This window comes from Gymnoscopelus microlampas (genome assembly GCF_963454915.1).
Source record: "Gymnoscopelus microlampas genome assembly, chromosome: 19".
In the NCBI taxonomy this organism is placed as follows: Eukaryota; Metazoa; Chordata; class Actinopteri; order Myctophiformes; family Myctophidae; genus Gymnoscopelus; species Gymnoscopelus microlampas.
In genome coordinates this window covers 1087957-1096587 of record NC_139956.1, presented here as the reverse complement: position 1 = coordinate 1096587, position 8631 = coordinate 1087957, and the positions used below count along the sequence as shown (strand labels likewise).

The 8631-nt window shown below is 41.3% G+C and overlaps 1 protein-coding gene across 4 annotated transcripts in view; it reads right to left on the bottom strand.

The window, feature by feature from the left end:
• Positions 1 to 1708: 1708 nt before the first annotated feature.
• Positions 1709 to 8631, bottom strand: part of LOC311034803 (NACHT, LRR and PYD domains-containing protein 3-like) — a gene marked incomplete at its 5' end in the record, with an annotated part of 82293 nt that continues 75370 nt past the window's right edge. For 3 of the 4 annotated variants that reach the window (XM_084042807.1, XM_084042809.1, XM_084042808.1), the window contains 2 exons: positions 1709 to 2496; positions 3518 to 3567. In XM_084042807.1, the coding sequence (XP_083898933.1) occupies positions 1835 to 2496; positions 3518 to 3567 (712 nt within the window). In that variant the 3' untranslated portion in view covers positions 1709 to 1834. The remainder of the gene's footprint in view (positions 2497 to 3517; positions 3568 to 8631) is intronic. The other variant, XM_084042810.1, reaches the window with a different exon arrangement.

Genomic DNA, 8631 nt, shown 5'->3' with positions numbered 1-8631 from the left:
GCCGCGCTATGAGCTTGTAGATCTGATATTTTTTATAATTCCTATTAACAGACCTTGTATTGAACTTTTTCCTGCAAACTTCTAATAAAGTATTCAATAATCAATCAATCAATCAATCAATCAATCAAACTTGATGAGGAGTATTAACACACACAGGGCAGCACTGTCATATCCGTCAGTGGACAGCAGAGGGCACCAGAACACTATCAATTAATCACCTTACGGGTCCATTTGGTTCCATTTGAACCCTCTCAGAGTTAAATGAACACTGAGGATTTCTGATAGATCATTGATATAGTGTTTGGTCACACTCTCTAGCAGTGGTTCTCAACCTTTTCAGGCCGTGAGCCCCCATGATAATCATATTTGAACTGGGGACCCCCCAAAACAATCATATTTGAACTGGGGACCCCCAAATTAATCATATTTGAACTGGGGACCCCCCACCCTGACAAGCACTTGGAATTGTAGGAGTTGAGGCTTTACATTTAGTTTGACTCGGTTCCACAGATAAATATTGTGAAAATAGCTGATCTACAAGCTCACAACACTTATACATTTTTGCCTCTTTCTTCAGGTAATGTTTGACAATTTATCATAGCATACTTTGTGCGTGTGTGTGTGTGTGTGTGTGTGTGTGTGTGTGTGTGTGTGTGTGTGTGTGTGTGTGTGTGTGTGTGTGTTCAGTACAGACACACATTTACATCCAGAATGTTTTTATTGTATTTATGAACACAATCATATTAATTGATGTAACATTGTCACAATGTAAATACAATAACATTGGTTTCATTTTCTTGAAGATATGAGTAAATATAGACATTAACCCATTAAGACCTGAAGCCGATTCTACCGAGTCTCCTAAATCTCAACAGTTTTCTGAAAAACGTATGTTTCTATATCAGTGGTTCTCAATCCTTTTCATGTCAAGGACCCCCAAAATTATATGTATTTGGCCACGGACCCCCATCAAAATATTTTGTTCCAGGGACCCCCCAGAAGCAAAGATTTGAGTTAAAAATGTTCGCTTTAAAAATATATATATTCAAAGTTTTGCACACATTTTCACGATTTTTCAAAAATAGCAGATCTACAAGCTCGTAGCGCGGCACTCGGTGCCGCGCTACGAGCTTGTAGATCTGCTATTTTTGAATAGCCCAAAGTGTAAAATAATGCTTTTCAGCTCAAATCTAAAAATGACTTAATGGATTAAAAAGTTTAAAATATGTGAAATGACATTTTATAGGTTAAAATACAGTGATTTTAAACATTCTGCCATTGGAGTAAATATAGATTTTTCCATTATCAATAAAACTTTGTTATTCATGTTTAAATGTTGTAGATCAGTGGTTCACACACTGTTTAGTTCCAGACCTAAAAGAGACATGTGTCTCCACGGTATCCAAAGTAGTGAAAATAGCAGATCTACAAGCTCACAGCGTGTGTGACGCAATGTGAGCTGACAATGTGACGCGTTGTAAGCTTGTAGATCTGCTATTTTCACTACTTTATACACGCTTTTTATTCTTCCTCATTTTTTATGGAATTTCTTTTTTTTAAATAAAATAAAAAAAGATAGCATTTCTTTTTTACTTTTAAAAAAACATTTGAAATAAAACAATAAAAAAGAAAAGTATACAGAAAAAACACATCTTTACTAATGACCCATAAAGATGGATCCATGACCCAATGTTTGGGACCCCCCCCCCCCCATCGCTATGGAAACCAAACCATATTGATTCTGTAAAAAAAAAAAAACATCTGTTCCTGATTATTATAATATCACTTTATGGTCCTCACAAACTGTCTGTCCTCACACCCTGTCTGTCTGTCCTCACACCCTGTCTGTCTGTCTGTCCTCACACAGAGACACAGAGGACTCAGGTTCAACATTGAACCCAGGGTATAGAGGTTCAGTGAATGTGGTCTGGAAGGTGTACAGGTGTCTCAGTGTCTCAGAGGAAGACTGATAGAAGGACAGAGTCCCAGCAGAACAGTCTAGATACACTGATACTCTGTGGACACTGTCCTCACTGTCCTCACTGTCCTCACTGTGCTCACTGTGCTCACTGTGCTCCCCCCGACGGTCTACAACCGCTGATACTCTGTCATCAGAGGGACGGACAGGAAGGATAGTTCTCCTCCTATTGTGACTGACAGTGTAACTGTTGCCATGGTGACCATCTCTACAGACCAGACTCCAGCACTTGTCATTCCATCCAAGCTCACAGTCCTCACCCTGTCCTTTCCTGTTGATCCCTCTGTAAGTCACTGCTATATAAACCACTCCACTCCACTCTACCTCCCAGTAACAGCGTCCAGTCAGACCCTCTGTACACAGAACCTGTGGTATAACCGTGTTCTGTCCTGCATCAAACCTGTCAGGATGATCAGGATACTGAACCTCATTAAACACATATGTCACCTCTCTGTTGTTCTCAGACAGAGAGAGGTGTCTGTTTGCTGTGTTTGTGTCCAGAGTGAGACGATGGAAATCTGATGAGAAAATAATACAGTAAACATTAAAAACATCATTCACTGAGTGACACACAAACACACACACACACACACACACACACACACACACACACACACACACACACACACACACACACACACACACACACACACACACACACACACACACACACACACACACACACACACACACACACACACACAGCGATGTGAGCTTGTAGATCAGCTATATTACTTGGTGCACGACACCGGCGCACAACAAAGTGTAAATCAGGCATAACTCTATCTCTAATCCCTAAACCTAACATCTAAATGTCTAATCCTAATCTCAGTCTGTTTCTACTTGTAAACATGTCTCTATAAATATGTTTTAATGATAAAACATCATTTTCTCCAGGAAAATGGTTCCTCATAAAGTCTATTTATCATATTCTACTATTACTACCACACACACACACACACACACACACACACACACACACACACACACACACACACACACACACACACACACACACACACACACACACACTCCCCCCTATTCTGGGGTGAACATTCTGTGAAAATGGCAGATCTACAAGCTTACAAGGCGTCACATTGTAACACCTTGTGAACTTGTTGATTTTGGGGGAAGAGGAAAAACAGAAGGGTCCTAGTATACTGTAGAACCCTGAGGAACTCCAGTCAGTGACGTGGGTTTAAGTGTTTAACATACAAAATAAAAACCATTACAATGTTTATAATTAATATAAATAATTATGTTTTATTCATTAAAATCAGTTCCAGATTGCAGCTTTAATTAAACACTTGAACCCTAGAGTCTATATTCTGTAATAATAATCTCAAGCTCAAAACATGTCACAATACAACACATTGTGAGTTTGTAGATCTGCTGTTTTCAGCTAACCTGTTTGGTGTGTAGAGGGAAAAAGGAGCGGGTCAAGGATAGAGCCCTGGGGGACCCCGGTCAGACAGACAGACAGACAGACAGACAGACAGACAGACAGACAGACAGACAGACAGACAGACAGACACTCACATCTTGTAAGGAGTAGAGGTTTAATCCAGTGTTCTCCTCCATGATTCACACTGTAGGAAGTAGAACAACAATGAATCAATGTCTGACTGTCTAACACAACGCTAAATTACAACTGACGTTTTATTTTATTTAAAGTGGTTCTTGATCTGTCAATTGTCTATTTTTATTTGGCATATGATTCATGAATTTATTTTCTCTCTATCAAACGATATCAAGACAAAATCAAACTATTCAGCGCATGAATAAGCTGTGTTCTGCGGCCAAATACATCTAATTTTGGGGGTCCTTGACATGCCAAGGACCCACACACGCTGGTGGGGACCCCCCCCCCCCCCCCCCCACCAGCCCCCCAAAGTTATCCCCACCTGTCAGCTGGAACAATAACCTAATATCGTTGCTTTACTGTGCATCATTATGTACGAGAGCAGAGAGAGAGAGAGAGAGAGAGAGAGAGGGGGGAGAGAGACAGAGAGAGAGAGAGAGAGAGACAGAGCGAGAGAGAGAGAGAGAGAGAGAGAGAGAGAGAGAGAGACGGAAAAAAAAGACACAGGCTGGTCGGGGTCCACTGTTCTGACGGGGGTCCGGTCCACCAATAAGTCAGACGACCCAAGGGACCCCCGGGGTTCTTGATGCGTGGGCCGACCCGTAGCCCGCGGGCGCACGGGTCATGATTTCAAATGCAATTAACGTGGGTGCGGGCGGAGCGGGTCTGTCTGTCTGTCTTTATTTATTTGAATGTCCCTTGTTTTGTGACACTCAAATAAATGAACTGTTGGTGCATGACTGCATGTCAGAAACTGTTTAAATCAGGACTCATCTAAATGAATCACTGATTCTTTTTGAATGAAAGTGTCTCATGTAGGCTGCAACAATGCAAATATTAAACTATAATGCAGAAGTCGTCTTGTAATGAAGCCTTGCTTTCCGTGGCCATAAGTCCACCCTACAGAACCATAATGGGAACGATACCAAACAAACTTTATTGGTCTGGTCAACCCAATGATGAGCCAACAGGTCAGACAAGAAAAAAAACATATCGCTGACCATGATGAAACAATATTACTTATTATTATTAACCTGTGATATCCAGTCATTTGGGGATAAAGAAGACATTGAAGGGGTAAATTTAGGTCTGATAAAGATGTACAGTGCATGTTCAAATCATACTTAACTATCATTACATTATTACATTATCAAACGCAGAAACACAGACACAGAGCGCATTTCTGACCAGCAGCAGGTCAAGAACGCTCATTTGTTAAATTCGGCACAAACCGTCATAAAACCGTCATAAAACCAGATTATTTAATTTAGTTTATTATTTTGTACAGCTGCAGATCAGGGCAGCTGCTCTGGCCTCCCACATTCAGCACCATGGAGAGCGCATGCAGAACACAAGAACTAGTGATGCACGGGTCAGGTTTTTTCATAGCCCGCCCCTCCATCCCCGCCACGGAACCAACCCACCCCAACCCGTCCCACAAAACAATATGTAAATTTACCACTCGGCCCGCGACCCGCGGTGAAAAAAAAGAAGATAATCATCATCATAATAGCTCAGATTCATGTATCCTCTTTTAAGAACCCAAAGTCTCTTTAAAGTCTACCATAGCACAATATTGTCATGGGCTAAATAAACAAGCATGTTGTTCAAAATAGGGTTCTTTATTGTTTATTGACAGCAAATAGACATTTGACTCTGTCTCTTTTTCTGAGAATCTGTTTGTTCTCTTTAAATAGCCTGAACTATGTCTATGAAATATAGACAATATACAAAACAAGCCGTCTCTGATAATGTATTCTTAAACAATCTACAAGTTAAATTATCAAAAGGCCTAGCATTAGGTATTTAAACATGAATAGGCCTATTAAGCATGCCATTCTGCAACTGCAAATCATGAAGGTTAGAAAATAATCTTCAAGCATAAACCCCAAGTCAGGGTTTCCACAAGGCAATTTGAAATGGGCCCCCCCCCCAATAATCATATTTGAACTGGGCCGCCCCCCCCCCCCCCAAAATATTCATATTTGAACTGGGGCCCCCCTCAAAATAATCATATTTGAACTGGGGGCCCCCCAAAATAATCATATTTGAACTGGGGCCCCCCTCAAAATAATCATGTTTGAACTGGGGGTCCCCCCAAAATAATCATATTTGAACTGGGGCCCCCCCAAAACAGTCATATTTGAACTGGCCCCCCCCCAAAACAGTCATATTTGAACTGGGCCCCCCCAAAACAGTCATATTTGAACTGGGCCCCCCCCAAAATAATCATATTTGAACTGCCCCCCCCCAATCAACCTGACAATCACTTGGAATCAGGGGTTGTTGCATTACGTTTGGTTTGACTCGGTTCCACAGATAAATATTGTGAGGTGTTGTGAGCGTGTAGATCTGCTATTTTCAAAATGTTTCCCTCTTTCTTATATTATTTGAGAATTTGGCCATTGTCTGACCAGTTTATATAGTCTATAGTTTGTTGATTACTTTTGATGCAGTAATTGTCTTTTTTCTTTTCTTTCTTAAGGTATTAAACGGGTCTTAAAAGTCCTTGTAGATCTGCTATTTCTGGCAGCCGAGACGCGTCCCTGTTTATCCTGGGTAGTAACGCTAGTACCAAAGCCCCCCATCCCCCCCATCCCGCACGAAAAAGTAAACATTATCTGATTCATTACGTCTGGAATAACACACGTCTTCTCAGAGGATGTTTAGAGACACACGAGCGTCTACCTCGCATATCCATATAAAATATCCATTCACAGTTTTCACTGATTTTACATCAGAGTAAAGAGCTTATTTAATGAATCACACAGTGGATATATTGTCAACACAAATGCGTGCTGCTTTGATGTGACACACACATAGTGTGTAACCACAGCCAAACTCCTGCTAATTTGCATGGCATTGTAAACAGCTGTGCCTCTTAAACCCACTTTGAGTTTCTAACCTGTGGTCACAGTCAGTGGCTCTCATTTATCAACGCGGTGCAGACCAAATAATGGACGTACGGTGAGATCACCGCAACTTTCGGCATTTATCAATATATCCTGACGTTGGTTTCAGCCTACGGTACGCTGAGATCTCACGTCTGGTCGATGGCAGTTGTTGACGTTGGCTGAGCCCGTTTATTCCATTCTAGACCCGCGGAGCAGCATTGTCTGACTGTCTGACAGGCATCTGGACACATATATCCACTCCAAAATGTATATCTACACTAATAAATAATCCCTGTGAAAATATAACATTTTATAAAGTAATTTAAACAAACTGCTTTAACAGTCATTCAGATAATATTGCAGATCTGGCTACAATGAAAATAGTAGATCTACAAGCTCACAAGCGTCACGCGTTGTGATCTTGTAGATCTGCTATCTTCAAAATATACGAGCGCTTTTGCGAGAGCATTTTCCAGGAGTCGGGACTCCCGACCATCTTTTCATGGACAGTGAGGTCTACAAACTTACAGTAGCTTGTCCTATGGTATGGAGTTATGTCATAGAGAGTTATGAAGGCTACAACCTGGCTGGGTTAAGGGTATAAACCCAACGCTCCAATCTCTTATTAACGTGGCGACACGGGATCACTGCAGCCCGCCCGAGTCTCATGGGGAATAGCCTGAATGTCTGCTTTATTTTAGTGTAACTCAAACGCGCACTGCTCGGTATGGGGTAAATAAATATACAAACGTATTCCATTCATGGCGATGTGATTGGTATCATAATATGTTATTCATGTAGGCTACAACGTGACAAAGATTGTACCGTAACGGATTACATGAAAGACAGAGTTGAGCGTGTGTGTGTGTGTGTGTGTGTGTGTGTGTGTGTGTGTGTGTGTGTGTGTGTGAGTTAGTGAGTGAGAGAGAGAGGCGTGTGCGTGTGCGTGTGCGTGTGCGTGTGTGTGTGTGTGTGTGTGTGTGTGTGACTTGACAGGCAGCGAGGCGAGCCGGCGAAACTCTTTCTTATTGGCTTTCCATGCTTTGTTTAGTCGTATTCTGGTTCTTCAGGTCGTAAAATCGGGGCGTTTTGAGAATATTTAAGGGCGTGTTATTTAAATGACGCTCGTTTTAAGACGTGAGATTTTTCAAAGCTCCGACCCAATGTACGCTAGGATTGGCTGTATAGGATTTGTTGATAAATGTGACTTTGATGTAGGTGTACGCCCGCATTTATGGAAAATATACGCTGTTCTTTACGCTCTTTTGATAAATAAGGGCCTACGTGTGGTACTTTTAGATGGATCTACTTTCAGAAAGATCTATCCACATTAATGGAAAAATATAAGCCGTTGATAAATGAGGGCCTACGTGTTTTAGATAGATCTTACTGTAACAGAAAGATCTATCCACCATTCCAGCCAGGAGTGTTGATAGCAGACACAGAGCATGGATCACAGACGATATATTATAACTATGATCACAGAGAAACAGACGGAGCCAGCTAGCCAATAGGGTCTGAACATTAGCCAAAATCGCTCTTGCCAGATCTTGCGAAAGAAACAAGCAACCAGTCACATAAAGAAGCCCAAAATAAGCAAATAGGGCAGGTCAGTCAAACTTTATTGTCTAATGTTGTTTTAGAGCAGTGAAGCTACTTTACAGAAAAAAGAAGCCCAAAGTCGCTTATAATTAACAGATTTGGCAACACTGGACTGCACTCACAGAGCAGCCAGTGCAGCCACACCACAACACAAACACACTCGCTCTCCTCCGAATAATTTTACCTAATTCAATATTGTTGATTCTGATTCTACTGAAATAGGCCATTAACCAAGAAAACTGAAAATTATAAACGTTATTCTTAATATAAATATTTTTTTTTACCGCAAATTATTTTTAACATGAAATCTGTTGTTAATAACTAGTGCGTCCCATTAGCCTCGCGTAGCCAGACAATATCACACGACACACTGTGTGGATATTAGTCTGGTCCCTATCAACGGTAGATTTTCTTCCAAGGGGCGGTTACAAAAAGATCCAAACGGACTCTATTGGTTAGACCTAAACCAATCAGAGCAGTGCTTCCTTGAACGAACCAATCAGAGCAGTGCTTCCTTGTACGTCATTGCTCCAAATAAGGTGATAAGCCCGCCCACATTTGGATACTGGGCCCTG